Genomic DNA, 26071 nt, shown 5'->3' with positions numbered 1-26071 from the left:
AGTTATTTCTGACATCCCCCCTTTCACTGAGACTCTTCAGAGAGCCAAGCCAGAACTGGGCTTTTTTTCTCCGTCACCCATTTGATCTGGGCAGACGTTCTCTCCATGGCCTGTTCCAGTGCCTGGGTGGCTGATCCGAAGCCCACTTTCTGGTTATCCTCTTTGAATCTCTGCAACTGTGACAAAGAAGAACAAGCACAAATATGTATTTCTACTTAAATGTACTTTTGACACCTCTATTTTTCATTCATAATAGAAATAATAATACATTTGGTTTCTACGCCCCTTTCAAAACTCTCAAGGTCCCTTTACAGTCGCAGGATAAGTTTTTCTGTGGGTGAGCAGGGGCAGCCGTACGCGCCAGCGTTCACTCAACCCGGAAGGAAAGATAAAAAGCTAGCTAGCTAATAGATAGCCAATAGATAGCCAGCTAGACAACTCGCTATATAAGTAATAGAGAGGAAGCCAGAAATCTAGCTATATAACTAATAGATAGCCAGCCAGCTAGCTAGCTAGCCGGCCAGTTAGCTAATAGGTAGCACATAGATAGCTAATAGAAAGCTAATAGATAGCCAATAGATAGACAGCTAGCTATATAACTAATAGTTATCCAGCCAGATAGCTAGCCGGCCAGTTAGCTAATAGGTAGCAAATAGATAGCTAATAGAGAGCTAATAGATAGCCAATAGATAGCCAGCTAGACAACTAGCTAGACAACTAATAGAGAGCCAGCCATAAATCTAGCTAGCCGGCCAGTAAGCTAAGAGGTAGTAAATAGATAGCTAATAGAAAGCTAATAGATAGCCAATAGATAGGCAGCAAGACAGCTAGACAACTAGCTATATAACTGATAGATAGATAGATAGATAGATAGATAGATAGATAGATAGATAGATAGATAGATAGATAGATAGATAGATAGATAGATAGATAGATAGATAGATAGATAGATAGATAGATAGATAGATAGATAGATAGCCAGCCAGAAAGCGAGCTAGCTGGCCACTTAGCTAATAGGTAGTAAATATATAGCTAATAGAAAGCTAATAGATAGCCAATAGATATGTAGCTAGACAGCTAGACAACTACTTATATAACTGATATATAGATAGCCAGCCAGAAAGCTAGCTAGCTGGCCACTTAGCTAATAGGTAATAAATAGATATCTAATAGAAAGCTAATAGATAGCCAATAGATAACTCAAATAGAACGCTAAGCTAGCATTGTACCTCTTGTAGTTCAAACTCTGTGGAGAAGCGTACGGTAATTCCCCTGATGAGCCCGGAGAAGGCAAATGATCCTTTTCCATAACTAAAAACACAAAGACAACATGTAAAAAGAACGTCATTGCTATGTATAGAGTTTATAACCCAGAAAACAATGATAAATTTAGCCTCTTTACACGCTCAATTTCTTTTCTCAAGGGAGCATAAAAAGAATTTGAAGGGAGGGCAGAGTGAATAACAATTATTATTATTATTATTATTATTATTATTATTATTATTATTATTATTATTATTGTGGTTGTAGTTGTAAATTGTAGGTTGTATTATTATTATTATTATTATTATTATTATTATTATTATTATTATTATTATTATTTACAGCTCATGTGTGTTGTTTTTCTATTTCTTTCTTTCATTTCACCTTGAATGACTCCATGTCTTCGTGTTGTCATATTATTTGTTATTTAAGTTTTTTGTTGTTTTTTTTTTACTTTATCTTACTTCCGGGTTGAGTGAACGCTGACGCGTGTGGCTGCCGCTGCTCACCCGCAGAAAAAATATCCTGTGACTATAAAGTGTCATTGAGAGTTTTTAAAGGTGCTTATAAATGAATGAATGAATATTATCATTCCTATTATAATTTTGCTGCTGTGAAATGTAAATGTCTCCACTGTGAGACTAATAAAGGTAAATACAATAATTATAATGATAATGATAATGATAGTTATTATTATTATTATTATTATTATTATTATTACCCACAGAAAAACCGATCCTGTGACTGTAAAGTGACCTTGAGAGTTTTGAAAGGCGCTTAGAAATGAAATGGATTATTATTATTATTATTATTATTATTATTATTATTATTGTTTTTTATTAGTTAGTTTATTTGAGTTTTGAAAGGTGCTTATAAATGAAATAATAATAATAATAATAATAATAATAATATTATTATTATTATTATTATTATTGTTTGTTTGTTAGTTTATTAGAGTTTGAAAGGTGCTTATAAATGAAATAATAATAATAATAATAATAATAATAATAATAATAATAATGATAATAGATGATGATATTATTATTATTATTATTATTATTATTATTGTTTGTTTGTTAGTTTATTAGAGTTTGAAAGGTGCTTATAAATGAAATGTATAATTATTATTATTTCTTTTATAATTTTGCTGCTGTGAAATGGAAATGTCTCCACTGTGAGATGAATTAAGGTAAATCCAATTATTATTATTATTATTATTATTATTATTATTAGTAGTAGTAGTATTAGTAGTAGTAGTAGTAGTATTGTCTTTGTTGTTGTTTATTATTATTATTATTGTTTATGATTATTGTTGTTATTATTATTATTGTTATTATTATTATTATTATTATTATTATTATTATTATTACGGGGCTGGAAATAAGTATGTACAATAAAACAAAAAAAACATTTCTAGTTGTCATGTGCACTTTAAAACAAAATCCCTCAAAACAATAAATAAATAAACATAGTAAAAGGAATCCACTGACTCTTGGTAAAGCCGTTTCCATTGTGCCCTGACAAAGTTCCAGGCCAGCGGCATGCCCACCACATTGTAGGCCACACTCGAGATGGTGGACAAGGCGTCCTGCTTGCGGATCTTCGTCGCGTCCAGAGTGTAATCCAAATACCTGACAACACACAAAAGTATTATTGGCATCAATGCATCTTTTATGTATCAATCAGTCTATTTATCCATTGGGGATATAAAAAGTCAACACACCACCGATTGCAAATGTCAAACACTAAATGCATGCCATTATCAATGTTTGAAATAACGTCTGCCCGGAGGCCCGGGCCGTACAACTTTCAAAACGTCTCGGCCCGGGTGGCAGACAACTTCTTCAGGAAAAAAAAAAAAATTTATTTCCAATCAAGTGTTTGTTTTATTCAATAAAGCAAAAGCTACAAGCCACGTGACCCCTCTTTCTAAGCACCTTTCAAAACTTTCAGGTACACTTTACAGTCACGGTATAGTCCGAAGCACGAAACAGGCTTCTGATTGGCTGCCGTGCCGAGTATGCAAATTGCCAAACGAATGTTCATTTGGCAATTTGCAATTTTTTTGGGGATTGGAATTAAATTGGATTATACCACTTTCACCTATTCACTGCCATTCCTGAATTTATTCAGGAATTGAAAAGCATGACGTGGAATGGCATTCCCGAATTTGTTCGGTTATGGTTTTTCTTGCGGAGGGTGTCGATAAAGCGCTGGTCAGACCTCTGGCAATGTTTTTCCCCACCCACGAGCGGCCGGCATTTGCCTTTTGTCCATGTTAGCGCTTTGTTACAGCATCAGCTGTTTTTAAAGCGCTATATACAGGTAAAATATGATTTACGACCAGCTCGACTTACGACCACCCGTACTTACGACCATGACTTCCAGACGCGATTTAAAAAAAAATTAATTCTACGCCTGGCACCGCGACGCGACGCACTACCAGGGCGGCAACGTGTACGACACCCTCACCCTCAAACAGCAATTGACCGTGTAATGGCACCAGAGTTTGCGAGTCATTTAGCCTACGAATCCCTATTCAAAATTTTGAATGGATTTCGACTTACGACCATTTTGACTTACGACCGTTTGGTCAGAACGGAACTCGGTCGTAAATCGGATGTTACCTGTAAATCAATATGGATGTGTTGTATTGTATTTTCTACAGCCGCCCCCATTTCAAGCTCGGATAACTCCAGACCCATATAACCTACAAATTAACTGTTATTTTCTAATAGAAGGAGAGAGTCGAAGGTTTCTTACGCTGTATTGTATATTAGTAGTCCAAAAACTCAATATTCTGTCCGTCCTGTAAATTGAATGAAAATGACAAAAACCCTGGCACTGGAGTGGACACATATTCTGGTAGTGAATTACAGTTCGTAAAAAAAGGGAAATAAATAATGAAAAATGCTAACTAATGTTTTGTTTAAATGAACCAGTTTTGTTAAATAATGTAATAATTTTCTGTATCTGTATGTGTAGTTATTCATTCATTCATTCATTCATTCCTTTCTTTCGTTCAAAGCAATCTTCATGTAAATCACCTGTTGAGCAGCCAAGGAATTTTCGTGCAGGACAAGGCCGACCTGAGCCTGGAAGCCTCGGAGGCCACCGTAGCATTCTTGAACATCCTCCAGACAAAGTCCCATTCGTCTGCGCCGCCCAGTTCCACAGCAATACAGTAAATGCCGCTTCTCAAGTTGGGATGGATTCTGCTCCGTATACAGTGTAGGGTTTGAAAAGGGTGATTTTTTTTTTGTCTCGACATCATTGTCGAGTACAGTGATACCTTGGCTGACGAACTTAATTGATTCCTAGACAGAGTGTAAGGTGAAAAGTGTGTATCCCAAAAATTAATTTCCCATAGGAAACCATTAAAATGAGAATAATCCGTTCCCAGGTCCCCATAAAACATAAATTTCTACTTTCTAATTTTTGTAAGCCTTAAAACTACGTTAAATATACCTTATCTTATGTATAATAAATGCGCTATGGTATTATAATTAATGAAATAAACTGTACACTATAATAAAGTCGTTTTATTTACCTTTGTGATGGTTGTTGATGGCTTGATGGAATGGATTTCCTCAGCATTAACAAACTTTAACACAACATTAACACAACACTTGAAGAGGAACGTAGCCTTCTTCTTTCACCATCTTGAGGAATGATCCCTTGTAGGTGCTTTCTCTGCGATAATTTTACCTAGTTCATCAATTGTGTTCTGTTTAGCTGGCTTGATAGCTTTTTGCATCAAGTGTACAGATGGCTTGTGCGAGTTATATGTGGAGCCTGATTGATGGGGATTTTAACCTTGCAGTCTACACTCTGCCTTTGAACTATCAAAGTTGAAACGAGTTCAAATTTCACTGTTTTCTATCCATTATGTCACTCTCTCTCTCTCTCTCTCTGTCATCTGACAGTCTCTTTAATGTTGAAACCACCTCCCCTCACTGCAGCGTTCTTGACCAATCACGTGGCTTTAACCGACGACTGGGGGCGGGGAATAGAGGACCAAAACAAGCCGGCTGCCATTTCTTTTAGGACAACGGGCTCGTTCGCGAACGACACATCACTCATTGTGGCAGCTCCGTGTCTATCCCGAAAAATAGTTTCTATGCCAAGGTAAAATTTTCGTACATTTAACGGTCGTAAACTGAAAAATTCGTAAGCCAAGGTGTTCGTAAACCGAGGTATCACTGTATATTATTAAACCTTACGGGTTATCTTCCGGATGATCCATCCAGCGTTTGAACCAATTTTTGACGAGGTCCCGGCAGGCCGGCATACCCACTGCGCAAGACATTCCAATGGCGTTCATCTGATTGTACCTAATGGTACATTTTGAGTTGAGGTTAACTGCTGGATGGGTATGATCATATTAATATACATTAAGAACAAAAAGAACACAAAACACCAGGTAAGAATATCAAAAAGAACTTTACACCCCCAAAAAAACACATTTTTGGTTCCCCCTTACTGGTCGCTGATTGCTTCAGGTACCCTCGTCCAATTGTGCGTAATCTTCGCGAAGTACTCAAAAAGAGGTTGAATGAGCTTCCTGGTGTATGCCTGCATTAAAAAAAAACATCAACTATTTTTATTCAGACCTTTGTGTTGTAAAGCAAGGTTAAAAAAGTATTTCAATATGTCCACCAATTGCTTCAAAACTACAAAAATATTTTTTTTAACCTGTAAGGGTCCGTAGACTTCGGTGCGCTCAAACATGAGGTAGTAAAAGCGGAGGTTTCCCAATGCTGCTTTCCACGGGATGTATTGCGTCTCCTTGGATAAGTACTTGGTGGTACTCAAGGCCAGTGTGATGTCCACCATTTTGGCTCTAAAATGAGGTGCGACTCATTCAAATTCCATACAAAGAATGTTCAAATAGGATTATTTTTGTATCAGATAAGACAGTATGTTGTTACCGTGTCAGGCTGAATGCGTCGTCAATGATCTGAGCTCGGTTTATGAGGGGAATGGTCTGAAGGAAATGTGACGCAATTAGTTTAAATGCTGTTGATACTGTTTGTCTATCACTGCTATCCCATAGTTGACCAGCAGATGGATGTGCTTTATTTTTCTTGACATTAGTTGTTGTCACTTCCGGTACAGGTTTTACTTTCCGCGCTTCTTTAAGTTTCATTTTACTGAAAAGACGACGAGAATGGACATGCTTTATCGCTGTACTGTCTAGCAAGGAAAAGATAAAAAGGACGAAGATCAAAACTTCCATTTCGGAGCGAAAGCGGGCCAAGTGGTTTGTACGATTTTATTGCATATGTTTTATTTCATTGATGTAAAGTCCAAATGTTTATGTGTAAATAATAGCGATATTTGTATACTTGTTTGTAGTTCTATGGTGGTGTCATTGGTGATTCATAGTGGTATGAAATGACATTAAAGAATTAACCATCAGTACAAAGAACCGGAGTCCTCTGTTTCGAATGGAAGCACAGTTAGTATAAACTGCAAAAAAAGGTGGAGATTCTGCATTCTAATATTTTAGCATTCAGAGAAAAGGCACAGCAACAGCTAATGTGAGCAAATTCCAATTAATTTGCTTATATTTTAGAAGAGACTATGAGCAAACTTGTTTTTTATTGTTAGCTTTTCTAGCCATGTATTCTAAACTGTTACAATGGAAGAAATAAAAATACTTGGTGATAATAAAACATAGCTAATATGCTAAGGTAACCTTTGGGTGTGTTTACGTTAGATATTTTCAGTGCAAACAGCAACATCAGCGGCTAACGTTAGTATGTCTTTATTTCACTCATTTCGAGTCCCATACCCTTCAGGTGTTCCAATGACAGGACAATTTTATTTAATGAGGTACTGATGCAAAAAAATAGAAAGTATAGAGTATAACACCGCAGTCAACGTGCACTCACCAAGTGGTTTGTTTCCAGCGCCGCGATCAGGCGATTCCAGTTGTCCATGTCGTAGTTGACCCTATAGTATCCTGATACGTTAGTGTTGGCCAGTACCCAGTTGACGCCTGAGACTCTCATTTGAGGATGGTTGTCTGAGTGTAAGTGGAATAGAAGTGGGGTGGGTTCAAAAAATGGGGGAGGGGAAAAGCAGCGAAAATCAGGGTGGTGGGCACTAGGTATCTTCGGTACCTGTCTTATGGAGAAGCCAGTACTGTTGCTGCTCAACGCCAGTCTTCATCCATTTGATGGGTACGAACCACGTATAACTAGGGAGAAGACAAGAACATTTTTGACAATGGTTACTGAAGAGAATAAGAAGTTATCATATTTAAAAGTTTCATGCTGTTATATGCTTAGTCAACATGTGTGACTCGAATACACAATTGAAGCACAGACAACCTGGAGGTCAATCGGGTCAACAGACACAGGAAGTTAAACTGTCAGCTTCATCTAGGAGATCTGGCCTTGGACAGAATTTAGGACTTGGGAAACTCCTTATCACCGAAGTAATTTAGGACTTCAAACTCCTTCACAGGAAGAGCTCATTAGCCAGGTTACAAATTTATCTGTTCATGGAAAACACAATAATGCTTACAGCTGTTCGTGCTTAGAACTCAAAAGGTGTGGTATTCTCATAAAAAAACTATGTTTTACGAATGTATCACTTTAATTTGCATATACTCTCAATGCATAGCTTTGCAGAGGGCTGCAGAATTCAGGCGTCTGTCATGAATGGCTACGTCTCCTGCCAGCAGTAGAAAGACAATCTTTCTAGGTTCGAGTCTTTGTCCACAGTGTCCGATCGAACATCTCTGAGAGTCTTCGACCGGATTCAAATGCTGATTTTTGTATCTTTTCTCCTTCATGAAAAAAAATTGCTTCATGGTCTAAGTGAAATTTTATGCTCACGATGTAACCTAACTTGAACTCCGAGGGCCTTTCCACCACTGACTCTGGATCCACCAAGAAGTGCTGTTGGGTGACTAGTCCGGTCTTAGTGTTGATGGTCACCACCGGGAAACCCATCTGTAGAGTCCAGCGATTCATGATGTCATGGATCGTGCGTGGGATACCTAAGCCTGGTGTGTCCTCCGCTGCCTGGGAATACGAAGGAGCAGTAAGATAAAAGCTAAAATAAAAAAAAGACACTCAAAATAGTCCTACCAACCTTTTGGAGGTGGTCCCACAAGTCTGTATACACAGTGCAGTCGAAGCTGAAGGCTTTGAGGTAAGACTAAGTGAGAGAAAGAAATACAGTCATACCTCGGTTTACGAACCCCTTGGCTTACGAACTTTTCGGTTTACGAACGTTACATTTATGAAAATTTTACCTTGGCATACGAACTTTTTTTTCGGAGCTGTCTCAATAAGTGATGTGTCATTTGTGAACGAGCCCATTCTTCTAACAACAAAATGGCAGCCAACTATTTTTGTCCTCCATTACCCGCCCCCAGCCTCCGGTTAAAGCCACGTGATTGGTCAAGAAAGGGGGGGGGGGGTGGTTTTAACATTAAAGAGACAGGTAGTTCAAAGGCAGAGTGCAAAAAGCTATCAACCCAGCTCAACAGAACACAAGTGATGAGGAACTAGGTAAAATTATCGCAGCGAAAGCTCCTACAAGGGATCATTCCTCATCAAGTGTTTAATACTGATGAAATCGGTCGCTCCATTGCATCAAGCCATCAACGACCATCACAAAGGTAAATAAAACGACTTTATTATACTTTACACATTATTTGTTTAATTATAATACCATAGCGCATTTATTATACATAAAATAAGGTTTATTTTGTGTAGTTTTAAGTCTTAGAAAATTATGTTTTATGGGGACCTGCGAATGGATTATTCTCATTTTAATAGTTTCCTATGGGAAATATTTTTTTGGGATACACCCTTTTCACCTTACACACTGTCTGGGAACCAATTAAGTTCGTAAGCCAAGGTATCATTGTATCACATCAATTCCATTAAGAGGCAGTGGCTATTTTGTTCGCGATACTCACACTGAGTCCTTTGGCAAACACCCTTTCACCCAGAAAGTTTGAGAGCATCCTGAGGACCGCCGCCCCCTGAAAGTAACACCCAGTAATACATTGCAGGAGTTGTTTATGAATTGCTTTACAGATAAAGTCGACTTCAGGTTGTTCGGAAAAAAAAAAAAGTATCAACGGCAGATTTTTTCGCCGTCATTGTTGAGTGTCTACCTTGTTGTAGGAGATACTGTCGAATATCTCGCTGATCTGAGCAGGTGTGTTCACCTCATCTTCTCGACGGGAAAGCGGGTGAGAGGATGCCAGGGCGTCCAAATCGAACACATGCTGGACGTCATCCAGAACGATCTGGTCTTTCTGAGACGAAATTATATTCCGTTCAAAGTTTTAAAGATTTTAGCAGTGTCTGAAACTTATGACAAAAAAGTTAGCGGACACCAGGGCAGACAACTCTGAAAAGTTGCCTGCCCGGCCATAAAGTTGCCTGCCTCATTTTTCACAACTTGAAACACAATAAAGACGACTAATGGCAACAAAAAAAACATTGTTGCGAAGTATAAAGGAATTACAGGTAGGTACTTCCTTAATTATTAATAAAGGAAGTACAGTAAAGTCTCGTTATATCGATATTCAAGGGAGTCCGAAAAAATATCGATATAACCGGGACTATCGATATATTCGACCCTGTTTGCATGTAATTTTCTTCGTGCGTGCATAGAAATAGTATCGATATAACCGGGACTATCGATATATCCGATATCGATATAACGAGACTTTACTGTACCTACCACACATACTCCATTGCTTAATTTATGGTAAATATCCCTTGCTGAAGATTTTGTTCCAGTTGTCGTTTGTCGTCATGGTGCACAATGCACTGTTTGCGTTGCGTTGTCTGCTAAATGCCACGTGGCTCCTCTTTCTAAGAGCCTGTCAAAACTTTCAAGTACACTTTACAGTCACGGTATAGTCCGAAGCACAAAACAGGCTTCTGATTGGCTGCCAAGCGAACGTTCGTTTTCGTTTGGCAATTTGCATACTCGGCACGGCAGCCAATCAGAAGCCTGTTTCGTGCTTCGGACTATACCGTGACTGTAAAGTGTACTTGAAAGTTTTGAAAGGCGCTTAGAAAGAGGAGTCCACGTGGCTTGTAGCAATTTGCTTGTAGATATTGATTTATTGAATAAAACGAACGTTTGATTTGAAAAAAAATCTTTTTTTTTTTTTTTTCTCGAAGAAGTTGTGGGCCTCGCGTGACATAAAAGTTGTATGCCGGGCCTCCGAGCAGACGTTATTTCAAACACTGATTTTAGGAACATCGCTAGGATGCCTCTTCGGTCGCAATTTTATAAATTTCAGATTTGCTTACAGATATACACAATTGGTCAATTCTCACGTACTGGTGTTATTTTTTAGGAATCATTCAGCTATTTTACTGATTTGTCCACTGTAAAAAGTATTGTTTCCCTTACTACGTTCCATTGGGGCTCTACACAGTCCGCTCCTAGGTACTCCACGTAGGACGCAAAGCCTTCATTGAGCCACAGATCGTTCCACCAGCGCATCGTCACCAGGTTGCCGAACCACTAAAGCAAACACAAGCAAAACTCTCATTTTTAGATTAAAACTGTAAGGTACCGATCGTCTGTTATTAACTGAAAAACAATAATAATAATACATTTCATTTCTAAGCGCCTTTCAAAACTCTCAAGGTCACTTTACAGTCACAGAATTGGTTTTTCTGCGGGTGAGAAGCGGCAGTAACACGCGCCAGCAACGTGGAAGTAACTCAAATAGATAGAAAGCTAGCCAGTTAGCTAACAGATAGCTAATAGATAGCCAGCTGGACAGTTAGCTAACTAGCTAGATAGCCATATAGCTAATAAATAGCCAGCTCCATAGCTAGCTAGCTAGACAGATAGCCAATAAATAGCAAACACATAGCCAGCTAGACAGTTAGCTAACTAGCTAGATAGCCATATAGCTAATAAATAGCCAGCTACACAGCTACATGTACTAATAGATAGCAAATTAAGAGCAAAAAGATAGCCAGTTAGGTAGCTAGCTAATAGATACCCAATAGATAGCCAGCTATGTAGCTAGCTAATATATAGCAAATAGATAGAACTCCAGCCAAGTGGTGGAATGGACTTTCTTGGTCCCGGAAAGACACCAAAGTCCTTTTTGTGGTTTGCGTTGGAGGCGTCACCCGCGCCAAACAAGCCGAATCGGCATCATTTTCGGCAGATTTATGTGAGGTAGCTTTGAATTAGCCTAAAGTGAATCTATTGAGACATGTATGTATGTATTTATTTATTTATTTATTTATTTATTTATTTGTTTATTGATTGATTGATTAATTTTTTTATTTGTTTATTGATTGATTTATTTATTTGTTTGTTTGTTTGTTTGTTTGTTTTATTGGCACGCCATTTCCCATTTGTCAGGAATTGAAATGATAACCAATGCAGTAGCGGGACACAGAAAGAATAAATAACTTTCATGACTTTCGTTTTATACTATCTGATTCTGATTTATTTTATTATTTTGAATTATTACCTGAGTCTCCCTTACATTCCTCCCTTATGACTTTAAAGTTTATAGTATCAAAAGTTCTTAAATTACGGATTTATCTCAACTGGATATATCAACGCACCAAAAGTGGATAATATTCATCGTTTCTGAGTCGTATTTTTCATGGACTTTGTATTTCCGGTGTATCTTATTTTGAAGGCCAGTTTAAATTTTACTACAGCAACCAGAGACCGTTGCGCAAGCTTGGACGTTCCTCGAGTCATGATTCGTATTTATTATTGTATTTAGAATATACCACTGTTTTATTGAAGGTGATATCATATTATTTTCTTATATTTCTACGGTTCTTGAAAATATTATCTGACATTAAACCTGTCCGTGGGGCAAAAATAAATAAATAAATAAAAATTTGGGACCGCTACGATAGAGGGCGGCCTCCAAAATGGCCGACCATATGCGCCAACTCGTGTGCGATGACAGTGGCCACTCGTTGTTTGTTTCCCACAGAGGATTTCTTCGGGTCGTGGAGTAAAGCCGTTTCTCTGTACGTGACCAGGCCCCAGTTCTCCATGGCTCCGGCTTGGAAGTCAGGCAAAGCCACTTGATCTGGAAAGAACCAAGATATTTATGCAGGTATGAAAAAGGCCATTAGATACTCCCAAAATGGCGTTGTCCAAATCGCCGTTTCTGCTTGCCAATTGTATGGTGTTTTTATTAACAAACTAAGACTTTACAAATACTTAACTAATTATGCGAACTTTCATGATATATGAGTATGAGGACCAAGGAGCCCTGTGTCAAAATGAAAAAAGATCATTGAGATCAACCTAAAAAATATATATTTCCAAAAAATGGCAGTTAAGAACTAGTTTTGTTGTAATGAAGTTCATTCAATTACTTCCTGGTTTTTTTTATTTTTTTATGGCTCGCACAATGTCAATGATGCAAAATGGCTGCATCAGAGCCCTTGACCAGGATCTAACATTTATTCGCCTGCGCCCAGTTGACTACAGTGATACCTTGGCTTACGAACTTAATTGGTTCCCAGACAGAGTGTAGAAGGAGAAACGTGCGTATCCCAAAAATTAATTTTCCATAGGAAACCATTAAAATGACAATAATCCGTTCCCAGGTCCCTATAAAACATAAATTTCTACTTTCTAATTTTCTAAGCCTTAAAACTACACACAATATACCTCGTTTTATGTATAATAAATATGCTATGGTATTATAATGAAAGAAATAAACTGTACTATATAATAATAATTTTATTTACCTTTGTGATGGTCGTTGATGGCTTGATGGAATGGAGTGGTCGGTTTGGTCAGCATTAAACACTTGATGAGGAACGTAACCTTCTTCCTCCACCATCTTGAGGAATGATCCCTTGGAGGTGCTTCCTCTGTGATAATTTTATCTAGTTCCTCATCAATTGTGATCTGTTTAGCTGGGTTGATAGCTTTTTGCATCAAGTGTACAAATGGCTTGTGCGGGTTGTTTGTGGAGCCTGATTGATGGGATATTTTAACCTTGCAGTCTACACGCTGCCTTTAAACTATCAAAGTTGAAACTCTCTCACTGTCATCTGCCTGTCTCTTTTATGTTTAAACCACCTCCCCTCACTGCTGCGTTCTCGACCAATCACTTTAACCGAAGACTGGGGGCGGGGAATAGAGCACAAAAACAGTGGGCTGCCATTTTGTTGTTAGAAGAACAGGCTCGTTCGCGAACGACACATCACTCATTGAGGCAGCTCCGTGTACGAAAAAAAGTTCGTATGCCGAGGTAATGTTTGTATGCCAAGGTAATTCAATTTAACGTTTGTAAACCGAAAGGTTCGTAAGCCAAGGGGTTCGTAAACCGAGGTATCATTGTATTCCAAACCACATTGCGTCAAAAATCAAAATTTCACACCGCCTCCCCAAAGCAATTCCCTCCTCAAATGTGGCATTTTTATTGTGCGTGAAAATACACTGAAATGAAACAAAATAAATCGGCATGGCAATTTTCCACATAGGGTGATTTTCAAGAGGCTTTGTTTAAAAGTTTTCCACGTATTCCAAGGCGTAAAGTTAACACCTGGCACTTGTTTGTCCTCCTAACTTTTTTTTTTTTGCTGTCAAGGAGGAAATATCCCCGCTAGAGATATCTAAGCATTCTGGTTGAAAGTAAATCAAAAGCAAAAGTGAAAAAAAAATCTCAAATGAATTTAACGCCTTCTGAGAACTACTTTACATCTGGGTAGTATTGTTCTTTCGAAACATTTACTCGTTACATTGAAAATTAAAGGACAACCGACACCATTTTTTTAATTTCCTAACTGACATAAGAAAAACGTTTTATAGCATCTAAAATCCCCAAAACACGAAGGTTGATATTTTTAGTTAAATGCAAAACACCAGTAAGTATGAGTTAAAGTTAAAAACTACTTCAAAATGACCTCGGAGATGGCGAGTTTCAGAAAGTCACGCCAAGACGACTTGCCTTGCTCTCGAATCAAAACAATGGCTTCAGATTCAGAGAAGATGCTTTCTTGTTACTCATCCTGTTATGAATATGATTCAAATAGTTCTGAAGAGGAAAGCATAAATGTTTGCAATCGATTAAAGAAGTACTTCCGTATCAATTGGACCTGTCAGGACTCCAATGTAGCGTCCCAGAAAATGCACAAGATGGCGCCCAAGCTCCATTGGAAATGGGCTAATTTGTCTGCTGGGAATTTGTGTCAACTAGTATCGAATAGTAGTGTTGGTGCAACACACAAAGATTCACCATTGCGTTATTTATGCGTTTTCCTTCTAATTTCGCCATCATCACGGATCAACACGATGTTTTCAGACCAAACAAAGTACCCAAAATGCATTGTGTGTCGCTTTCTCGTTCAGGGGCGTTCCCTGCGTGACGTCACGTCACGCCAGGAATCGTCACCAGCTTGAAAACAAGACTTCCTGAATATTCAGCGCGAAACACAGCTATATGCGGTGGAATCTTTGTAAAATACGCACAGTAGATGTCATTTGAAGTGATTTTACAAATTATGGATACAACTTGTCCGGAGGCGTCGGTTGTTCTTTAATTAATTGTTCTGATTTGAATGATTATCTCGAACTTGTGTTGCATTACATTTCACAAACTCCAGCTTTTTACATGTGATAGAAGCAACAGTTTAGGAGTACATCTGATATTTATTTCTGGTGACGTACCCGATTTAGGGAGCGGGTAGGGTGTTTTGTAGTAGTTCTCATAGAACTGAAGAATTTTTCCAGTGATATTAAGAGCATAGTTGCCGTGTCCATCCTCAATTGCCTTTCTTCGAGCCCAAACCCGCACCTTGAGGAAAAAAAAAAACACATCCACATTCTTGCATATTTGTAATACAACAATTCACTTTTTCCACATACCGTGATACCTTGGCTTACCAACTTAATTGTAATTGTAGCTGGGTTGATAGTTTTTTTTCCATCAAGTGTACAGATGGCTTGTGCGGGTTATTTGTGGAGCCTGATTGATGGGAATTTTAACCTTGCAGCCTACACTCTGCCTTTGAACTGTCAAAGTTGAAACAAGTCCAAATTTTACTGTTTTCTATCCATTTTGTCACTCTCTCTCTCTGTCGTCTGCCTATCTCTTTAGTGTTTAAACCACCTCCCCTCACTGCTGCGTTCTTGACCAATCACGTTGCTTTAACCGAAGACTCGGGGCGGGGAAGAGAGGACAAAAACAGTCGGCTGCCATTTTGTTGTGAGAAGAACTGGCTCATTCGCGAACGACACATCACTTATTGTGGCAGCTCCCGTCTCTATCCTGAAAAATAGTACGTATGCCAAGGTAAAATTTTCACAAATTTAACGTTCGTAAACCGAAAGGTTCGTAAGCCAAGGGGTTCGTAAACCGAGGTATCACTATATTGGTATTTTACTGCCTGGTTTTAAAATGGATCAAAATAATATTTTCCATACAGAATTGTATAATTCAGAAGACAGGGATGATTTTCTCTTCAGTCAAAGGGCAGCTTACCTGTACGCCATTTTTTTGGGTAGACTCAATATAGGTGAAGTCGCTGACGATAAAGGCCAGCAAATAGGTGGACATTTTTGCCGTGGGCTCAAACTTTGTAACTCTGACTGCATCCCCATCCATGACCACATCTCTCACATCTGCAGGAACAATTTTACTGCTGCTCACTTTCCAGTTATAAGGTCATATTGCACTGTTTAACTGCTGTAACAAGAATTAGTGGTTAAACTGATTCATAGAAATCAATTTTAAAGGACAACCGACACCATTTGTTTTGTTTCCTAACTGACATCAGAAAAACGTTTTATAGCATCTAAAATACCCAAAACACGCAGGCTCGTATTTTTTGTCAAATGAAAAACACAAATAAAAACTACTTCAAAATGACCACGGAAATTGTGAGTTTCAGAAGGTCCCGCCCCCTTCTTCGTGACGTCACTCCAAGACGTCTTGCCTTGCTGGAGAATCAAAACAATGGCTTGAGATTCGGAGAAGATGCTTTCTTGTTACTCATCCTGTTATGAATATGATTGAAATAGTTCTGAAGAAGAAAGCATACGTTTGCAATCGATTAAAGAAGTCCTTCCGTGTCATTTTGAGGCGTCTGGACTGCAATGTAGCATTCCAGAAAATGCACAAGAGGGTGCCCAAGCTCCATTGGAAATGGGCTGATTTGTCTGATGGGAATTTGTGTCAACTAGTATCAAATAGTAGTCTCGGTGCAACACACGATTCACCATCGCATTATTTATGTGTTTTCCTTCTAATTTCGGCATCGACACGGATCAACACAAAGTTTTCAGACCAAACAAAGTATCCAAAATGCATTGTGTGTCACATTCTCAGTCATCACCAACTCGAAAACAAGACTTCCTGAATATTCAGCGCGAGTCTTAAAACGTAAAGTATAGCGATATACGGTGGAATCTTTGTAAATACCCTCAGTAGAAGTCATTTGAAGTGATATTACAAATTATGGACACAACTTCTCCGAAGGTGTCGGTTGGCCTTTAAGTTCCAAAGCCTCTACATACGAAGAACATAACGTTCCTGAAAATTCCCTGAGGAATGCAACTTGACTTTGCTATTTTCAGGAAGCCATTTTCAAACCTAATTCCCTGGCATTGGACAGAGCCACTTTATCCCGGTCGTGGATGACGGTGATATTAAAGACTGCTTTCATGGCGGGTTCATCGAAGCATGGGAAGGCTTTTCGGGCAAACGTCGGTTGCATCTGAGAGGTGGCGACCACTCTGAAAAAGTCGAGAAATTCAATTCAAACTTACTGAAGAAATCATCCGACATCAGAAAAAAATACATACTTCTTCATGCCATCCTCCAAGTACTCGCTCCTGTAGAATCCCTCCAGAGTGTCCGATAATTCTCCCTGGAACTCTGTGTGCAAAATATAGGACACCCCCTCGGTGAGGCTGCCGCTTAGCTCCAGGGCTAGGTACTCTGTCTCGGCCACCAGCCAAGACTTGCGGATGGACGCCATTTTAGCCCCCGACAGATCGCTTAGCACGGCATGGTGTCCGTTAAAAGTGGTGAAGTTGAGGTCGTTGGCATGGATGAGGACGAGGTCTGTGGCTCGCAAGCAGGTGAAGACCACATCCGAGTGTCCGCTGAAGATATAAAGGCCGTTTGCATCTGGTTTTAAGCGAGGCCATAGCGTCACATTGTAGGTGATGGGAACCAGGTCGGAAGGAAGTCTGTACTGGTCCCACGGATCCGTTGACGCCACGGTAGTCGGATCAGGGATGACCGACGCTTGTTCTTCGGGTCTGCTTCGATTTTTGGACCTCTCTTTGTCATAGGCGATAGACAGAGCTACAATAGTCACCAGAGCGCTCAGAGCTAGCACGAGTAGTCCAATTCCCACGTTCTTACTGATGTAGTAGACCTTCCCCATGACCGGGAAGGAATGTCAGTAAAAGTCTGAGACTTAAAAAAAAAAAAACTTCGGACTGGTCGCTCCAGAGTTCAGGGATGGTTCATGATACCTGTGAGAATCGGAATAAGAAAGCCTTTAACTCATGTACTGCCATTCACAAATTTAATAATACATTTCATTTACACACCATTCAAAGCTCTCAAGGCCACTTTACAGTCACAGACAAGCATAGGTACGATAATAAGTAAAATACAATCACAAATAGAATACAATAAGTAAAATACAGTTATAAATAGAAACAAGAGAAAGAGCTACACAGAAAATGCGATTTTAAATAGGTGGGTTTTGAGATGGGATTTGAAGGTGAGAAGTGAATCGATGTTACGAATGTTGGGAGGAAGTGAGTTCCAGAGTTTGGGAGCAGAGCAGCTGAAAGCCCTGTCCCCCATTGTGCTGAGACCGGCAGGGGGGGCATACAGAGGTGGAGGGAGGAAGAGGAATTGAAAATATGATGTAGAGCGACATTCGCAAATTTATTTGGGTTTTGTTTTTTCGTGCCTAGGTGCCAATAAAGAGCTGGCCATGGCCTCTGGCACCTATAAGGGATCATTCCTCAATATGGTGAGAAGAAGGCTACGTTCCTCATCAAATGCTGATGAAACTGGCCACTCCATTCCATCAAGCCATCAAAGACCATCACAAAAAAAAAATGACTTTATTATATAGTACAGTTTATTTCTTTAGTTATAATACCGTAGCACATTTATTATACATACAATAAGGTATATTTTGTGTAGTTTTAAGGCTTAGAAAATTAGAAAGTCGAAAATTAATTTTTGGGATACACACTTTTCGCCTGAAACACTCTGTCTGGGAACCAATTAAGTTCGTAAGCCAAGGTATCACTGTGCTGTACTGTACTTATCAGTAAAAATTAAAAGTACCATTGCATAATATTTTAATTTCTCATACTTGACTGCATTTTTCCTCATTTGCAGGCAATGCGCCTTTACGTGCAGATGTCTCCCAGGCAACATCAAGTTGGATGTCATGTCCACGCCCCGCATCGGTAAGCAGTCAGTGATGACATAAAATGAAGTTCCCAAAGGCTGACTGCATGCACACTCGCAAGAAATGCCAGCAATATGCCAAAACTTTATCGAAAGAAATATATTTTTATAATTTGCCTGTGTGTACTTATTCACTGAGTTTGGTCATTAACAATCCACTGCCAGATGATGTGCAAAAATGTGTCTACTCCAGTGCCAGCGTTTTTCTCATTATCACTCAAATTGCAGGACCCAGAAAATATTGAGTTTTAGGACTACATAAACATTCAGTAGAGCGTTAAAAACCATAGACTCTTTTCTTTCATCAGAAAAACATACAGTAAAGTCTCGTTATATCGATATCGGATATATCGATAGTCCCGGTTATATCGATACTATTTCTATGCACGCACGGAGAAAATTACATGCAAACAGGGTCGGATATATCGATAGTCCCGGTTATATCGATATTTTTTCGGACTCCCTTGAATATCGATATAACGAGACTTTACTGTAGTTAATTCCTAAGTTATATGGGTCTGGAGTTATCTGAGCTAGAAATGGGGGCAGCTGTACAAAAGGAAAATGCTGGCCCCTTGTGGGAGGGAAAAAAATTGCCCGAGGTCTGAACCAGCAGACTCAAGGACAGTTTCTGCCACCAGGCAGTCAGGAGACTCAACTCCCTCCCAGCCCTGCCTCCCCTGCCCCTTCCCACTGCCACACTCACCGAACTTTGAGTACACACTATTTTTTTTTCTCCTTTTTTTCTGCAAGACCTCACTTCAACCTTTTTTTGTGTTTGTTTTTGCATTACTACACTACGTCACTTTACATACGTCACTACCTCACTTTACAGACGACACTACCTTACTTTACATTCAGGACTTACATGTATTGTCTGTCTTTTTTAGCCACATTATAAGAGCCTTGCACGCTGGGTCCAAGAGGACATTAAATTCATCTGTGCTGTATGTCATGCATATTAGCATATTTGACAATCAAGCTGACTTTGACTCCGAACAGCGCTTGATAGGCAGCGCTTTATCGGCACCCTAGCGCATGAAAAAACAAAAATCCAAACAAATTCGGGAATGGGGCTCCACATCATGTTTTTCAATTCCCGAATAAATTCAGGAATGGCGGTGAATGAGTTAAAAAAAAGGGGCAGGGGGATTTTGTTGACTCAGATTCACAAGTCAGGTTCCCATTGATGACTTGGCAACATTTATCACCGCAGGCCGAGCAGGAGAAAGCTTCAAGCTGTGATAAAATGCCGGAAAATTGGTTGTTAAAAAAAAAAAACGCCAAAAAAAGATGATTGTCCAAACAATATTTTTTAGCTCTTGCTGTTTATACTTGCTCTACAAATAATACTACAACTTCCCCAGAAAAACAAACAAAACAAAACAAATGCAGTGTTACCTTGGCTTACGAACTTAATTGGTTCCCAGACAGAGTGTGTAAGGCGAAAAGTGTCTATCCCAAAAAATAATTTTCCATAGGAAACAATTAAAATGAGAATAATCCGTTCCCAGGTCCCCATAAAACATAATTTTCTACTTTCTAATTTTGTAAGCCTTAAAACTGCTCACAAAATATGCCTTATTTTATGTATAATAAATGTTCTATAGCATTATAATTAAAGAAATAAACTGCACTGTATAATAACGTTGTTTTATTTACCTTTATGATGGTCATTGATGGCTTGATGCAATGGAGTGGCCGGTTTCATCAGCATTAAACACTTGATGAGGAACGTAGCCTTCTTCTTGAGGAATGATCCCTTGTAGGTGCTTTCTCTGTGATAATTTTACCTTGTTCCTCATCAATTGTGTTCTGTTTAGCTAGGTTGACAGCTTTTAGCATCAAGTGTACAGATGGCTTGTGCGGGTTATTTGTGGAGCCTGATTGATGGTAATTTTAACCTTGCAGTCTACACTCTGCTTTTAACTATCAAAGTTGAAACAAATCCAAATTTCACTGTTTTCTCTCCATTTTCTCTGTCGTCTGCCTGTCTCGTTAATGTTTAAACCACCTCCCCGCACTGCTGCATTCTTGACCAATCACGTGACTTTAACCGAAGACTGGGGGCGGGGAATAGAAGACCAAAACAAGCCGGCTGCCATTTTCTTGTTAGAAGAATGGCCTCGTTTGCGAGCGACACATCACTGATTGAGGCAGCTCCGTGTTTATCCCGAAAAAACGTTTGTATGCCAAGGTAAAATGTTCATTAATTTAACGTTCGTAAACCGAAAAGTTCGTAAGCCAAGGGGTTCGTAAACCGAGGTATCACTGTACACACATCACCTTGAGTGTAATTAATGTTGACATTTATTTTGGCTGGCCTCTCTTTACGTGCACCGTCCTGCAGATGACATCAAGGAAATTTAAGAGCACTCTGTGGTGAAATATAGACAACATCCCCAAAAGCTACTTTCAACATCTGGAAGGCTTGCTTCCATAAAAGTGGGAGGTTATCAGAGTACAGTGATACCTCGGCTTACGAACGCTTTAGCTTATGAATTTTTCGCCTTACAAACATTTAATATACGAGAATATAATCTTCGCATATGTACTCGTTTTCGGCAAACGAACCAAATCACACGGAGCGCCACGGTGGCTGGCGGACTAATTTTCCACACCCCATTTGAGTGCAGACGTGGTTTGTTATCGAGTGGATTACTTTTGCTATTATGGCACCGAAAAAAACCCTTCACAGGCTAGTTTTAAACTGAAGAGGACGAAAAAGAAAATTTCGGTCGAGCAGAAGAAGGAGATAATCGAAAAACACGAATGAGGTGTGTGTTTGTGTGACTTAGCTGTCCCAGTACCATTACGCCAAGTCGACCATTGCTACCATCCATTGACAACTACAAACACGACACTGCAGTCATATAATCAGACTAATGTAAATGCAACTTTGAAATATATGATAAAAAGATGAGAAATGATAGAGATAAGACAGAATAAGAAGTTATCATATTTTAAGGTTTCATGCTTAGCTGGCCAACCAAACAAAAGGCGCAGATGGCATGAGGTCAATCGAAGTTTAACAGACACAGCAAGTTAACCTGTCATCTACATCTAGGAGATCTGGCTTTGGACAGAATTTATAACTTGGGGAAACTCCTTTATCGCCGGAGTAATTTACGATTTGAAACTCCTTCACAGGAAGAGCTCATTAGCCAGGTTACAAATTTATCAGTTCATGGAAGAAACAATGTTTTATTGCTTACAGCTGTTCGCGTTTAGAACTCAGGAGTTGTGGTATTGTACTCAAGAAAACCATGTTTTGCTAATGCATCAATTACATTTGCATACACTCTCAATAAATAGCTTGGCAGAGGGCTGCAGAATTTAGGCGACTGTCATAAATGGCTGCGTCTCCTGCCGGCAGTAAAAGTCAATCTTTCTGTGTTTGAGCCTTTGTCCACAGTGTCCGATCGAACATCTCTGACACAAAGGTAAATAAAATGACTGTATTAAACAGTACAGTTTATTTCTTTAATTACAATACAATAGCATTATTATACATAAAATAAGGTATATTTTGTGTGGTTTTAAGGCTTATTTAGTAGACAATTACAGTAAAGTCTCGGTTATATCGATAGTACTGCTTATTACGATACTATTTCTAGGAACTCAAGGAGAAAATTACATGCCCGCAGGATCGGATATATCGATAGTCCTGTTATATCGATATTTTTTCAGACTCCCGAGAATATCGATATAACGAGACTTTACTGTATGTTTTATGGGGACCTGGGAATGGATTATTCTCATTTTTAATGGTTTCTTTTGGGAAATAAATGTTTGGCAGATGAACTTTTCACCTTACACACACTTTCTGGGAACCAATTAAGTTCGTACGCTGAAGTATCACTGTACTTTACTGAATAATATATATATATATTTTTTTGCGTGTGATAATGATTTCTTCTTTGACCAACTAGGCCCGCGTTCAGAGGGGGGATAATATTCAAATGCATTTATTGCACCCTGATTATTCTGGGATGGGGCGGAGGATCTGCTGCAGCTTCTCAAGGTTTCTCATCCCCCCCCCCCCCCCCCAGATGTTTTTCCTTGCCCGACTGGGGTTTTAAGGTCTTAGAATGTCATGAATAGATGTTAACCGTGGGTATGTATAGCCCTTTGAGACTGTTTGGCCGATTATGGGCCACATAAATAATTCGGACTTGAGTTTTGTTATGATAGCATTCACTTGTGTACCAAATCCAAGTATTTTTCATGTATTTTGTGTAGTGAAATGTACATGTGTAAATCTTCCAGACTTCCGATGCATTATGGGAATGGCTTCTTGAAACTTTTTTTATGTGCGAGTTGACTCATATTAGACACACCTATCAAGTTTCACATTGGTGAGTGTAGCTGGCATCAGGCGTTGAATTCGTTCAAATAATTCAGCTGTTTGTCTTTAGGGTGACCCCTAGAAATGGACGTAGGAATGAGTGTGTACTCGTGGGCGACAATCAAATTTCACAATGCCAAATAAAACCAACTTCACTGTCTGAATTTAACCAAAAAAATGATGACAAGAAAACCCACTAAAGCATGTGGGGAACACGCCAACTCGCAACGAGAACACCCAAGTCCTTATAAGACCCCCATACCTTAGAAACAAAAGCAGATGTGATGGAAAGGTTTCTTCAGCCGTCTTCTGTACTTCTTTGAATGTGTCGGACGTTTTCGCTTCTTATCCAAGATACTTCGTTAGCGAACTAATGTCTTTTTCTGGTATTTCAGAATCAGAATACCTTTATTTTCGCACCTATATATATATATCCCTACTGTCCAGACATGGCGGTGCCGGACTCTGCTATGATAGGTCCCTGCTCTCATGTTGGGGGGGAGCAGAGGACTACTCCCTGCAGCTAGACTGATTTCTTCTATTGTCCTGACTGATTACTTCTATTGTACTGAGTGAACGCTGACGCACGTGGTTGCCGCTGCTCACCCACAGAAAAACTGATCCTGTGACTGTAAAGTGACCTTGAGAGTTTTGAAAGGCGCTGATAAATGAAATGTATTATTATTATTATTATTAAATTCAATATACGTATTTGCGTTGCTTGAATGATACTGACCAGCCAGACCGACTGTTCCTGTTGTAAATTCTATGAGACCGTCGCTCAAAGTATCCGAAATACCCGTTGTGAGGCAAATATTTGAAGTCAACTAGTACAAATTTTGAGGCAGGTCCAGTGTACTGAACTTAATTTGTCTCGGAAGATTAATCCGACAAAAACAAAACAAAACATTCCTCTCGGTCGTAAAAACTACAAAGCACTTTGGAAGTGAAGCATTCAGACGTTAAGAAATGTACCGTATTTTCTGGAATATAAGGCGCACCTTTTAACGAATGACATATTTAAAAACCTTTTCCATGCACAAGGTGCACCGCATTATAAGACGCACCTTTCAACAAATTACATAGTTAGAATCAGAATCAGAATCATCTTTATTGCCAAGTATGTAGAACACACAAGGAATTTGTTTCCGGTAGAACACGCTGCACTAGTATCGTTGTCAAAAAAACTACTAAGTGGCACTATACAGTTCCATTTTGGCTACTGTTGAAGAGTTCAAAGAGTTAATGGCTTGGGGGAAGAAGCTGTTTAAATGTCTGCTGTTAAAAACCTTTTCCATGCATAAGGTGCACCGTATTATAAGGCGCACCTTTCAACAAATTACATATTTAAAAACCTTTTCCATGCATAAGGTGCACCGCATTATAATGCGCACCTTTCAACCGACGACATATTTAAAAACTTTTTCCATGCATAAGGTGCACCGCATTATAAGGCGCACCTTTCAACAAATTACATATTTAAAAACCTTTTCCATGCATCAGGTGCACCGCATTAGTATAAGGGGACACCTTCAATGAAAGACATATTTTTAATGTTTTCCGTACATAGGGCGCACCGGATTATGAGGCGCATAGTCAGCTTTTGAAAAAAATATATTTTCTTTTGGGTACGCCTTATAGTGCAGAAAATACGGGTACACATATATTTTTTTTTAATATAGTCTTGTTGGAAAAGAACAACTAGCAATTTTTAAATATTTTACAATAGAAGGTAGTACATACCAGCGGCTGTACGAGTATGTCCACAGTTTGCCTGCAGGATCTGGAATGAGAGCCGGCTGATGGGAAACAGTCTGTAAGGGTGGAGTCAACGAGAGCTACCGCAGGTTTTCCTCGAGGGATGACTCCCCATTTTTGAGTTGGGGGTTAAGGAGGGGGGGTTAAAAAAATAAAATAAAGGGGAATTTGAAGAAGGGCAGATTGAAAGAATGTGGCTGTAACAACAAACGTCAGTTGAGGTGGGATCGAGAAAATTCCTCGAAGGTATGGAAAGTTTATGCTCGGAGCGTTTCTTCAACAAGAATGACTGGAATTGATTTATGGCTGGCAGCAGGTTTTAATTCATGTTCAGAAATGTCCGTGGATCATATACCAGCAAATACACACAACGCAGTGTATTTTTTTTCAATTAAATGTAGGATTTTTCTTAGTTAATAAATTTGTTAGCCATTAATAAAATAGGGAAACTATTTAGTGCACAGTTGTTTTATGTGCCAAGATGTTAAAAAAAGGTTACTTTAGTACATTTCAGTCTGTTTATTTTTATTCTATTTTTTAATTTTAAGTTTAATTTTAAGTTCAAGTTTAATTTTTTAATTTTAAATTTTTCAACCGACGTCTCCAGGCAAGTTGTGTCCATTATTTGTAAAGTGGCTTCAAATGACTTCTACTGGGCGTATTTTAATAAGATTCCACCGCATATCGCTATATTTTACGTTTTAAGACTCACGCTGAATATTCCGAAAGTCTTGTTTTTGAGTTGGTGACGAGTCCGTATGTGACGTCACGAAAGGAACGCCCCTGACCAAAAAAAAAGACGCATTGTAGCCGTCCTTTCATCACGTCTATGTATGTTGCTGTACTTGTTTGTTCTGGGGACCTCGTGTTGCACCCAAAAGCCGCCAGAAGAGGGCGTCCAAGCTCCATATAAGGAATTTATCAGCCTGTGGAAACGGAGGTGGCCACAGGAGGTCACCATTTTGTGACTCTTTTTTTGGATGAGAGATTTCCCCCTAATGTTGCCTCAAAATGGCACAAATAAATTATTTAATCTATTGCAAACATGTATGCTTTCCTCTTCGGAACTATTTGAATCATATTCATAACTGGATGTGTAACAAGAAAGCATATTCTCCGAATCTGAAGCCATTGTTTTGATTCTCCAGCAATGCAAACGTATTGGCGTGATGTCACGAACTGGGGGCGGGACCTTCTGAAAATACCCAATTCGCAGCTCATTTTTTTGCAGATTTTGGACACTTGAAGTCATTTTT

The 26071-nt window shown here is 39.0% G+C and overlaps 1 protein-coding gene and 1 long non-coding RNA gene across 3 annotated transcripts; one reads left to right on the top strand and one right to left on the bottom strand.

Moving 5' to 3' along the window:
• Window positions 1–23: 23 nt before the first annotated feature.
• Window positions 24–24856, bottom strand: LOC148899975 (aminopeptidase N-like). Its single transcript, XM_088991535.1, has 21 exons — window positions 24801–24856; window positions 17068–17748; window positions 16856–16998; window positions 15746–15885; window positions 14932–15058; window positions 12180–12334; window positions 10666–10779; window positions 9407–9550; window positions 9206–9271; window positions 8371–8436; window positions 8125–8300; window positions 7392–7468; window positions 7161–7294; window positions 6195–6250; window positions 5959–6106; window positions 5747–5838; window positions 5487–5597; window positions 4311–4478; window positions 2754–2894; window positions 1230–1311; window positions 24–176 (listed from the first exon to the last, which is right to left on the bottom strand). The coding sequence occupies exons 2-21, from the start codon at window positions 17655–17657 to the stop codon at window positions 24–26; spliced, it is 2883 nt and encodes a 960-aa protein (XP_088847661.1). The 5' UTR covers window positions 17658–17748; window positions 24801–24856.
• Window positions 12252–18774, top strand: LOC148899976 (uncharacterized). 2 transcript variants are annotated; one of them, XR_016114403.1, is made up of 3 exons: window positions 12252–12361; window positions 15362–15542; window positions 18638–18774. It is a non-coding gene; the product is annotated as an uncharacterized LOC148899976 (long non-coding RNA). The 2 variants fall into 2 exon arrangements; XR_016114402.1 differs by lacking the exon at window positions 18638–18774 and adding an exon at window positions 18202–18331.
• Window positions 24857–26071: the final 1215 nt, after the last annotated feature.

This window comes from Hippocampus bargibanti, linkage group LG03 (genome assembly GCF_051943395.1).
Source record: "Hippocampus bargibanti isolate YZ-2025 linkage group LG03, ASM5194339v1, whole genome shotgun sequence".
Taxonomy (NCBI): Eukaryota; Metazoa; Chordata; class Actinopteri; order Syngnathiformes; family Syngnathidae; genus Hippocampus; species Hippocampus bargibanti.
The sequence above is the reverse complement of the archived record's forward strand: the minus strand, read 5'-3'. Positions and strand labels throughout refer to the sequence as shown.

What these genes read in the sequence shown, in the direction of transcription:
- LOC148899975 (XM_088991535.1), bottom strand. Translation starts at nt 17,657, where the DNA reads ATGGGGAAGGTCTACTACATCAGTAAGAACGTGGGAATTGGACTACTC. An exon ending in TGTTTGCCAAAGGACTCAGT is followed by an intron (nt 8,437 to 9,205) that starts GTGAGTATCGCG and finishes TCTCTCACTTAG; the next exon opens with TCTTACCTCAAAGCCTTCAG. An exon ending in GACGCATTCAGCCTGACACG is followed by an intron (nt 6,107 to 6,194) that starts GTAACAACATAC and finishes ACCTCATTTTAG; the next exon opens with AGCCAAAATGGTGGACATCA.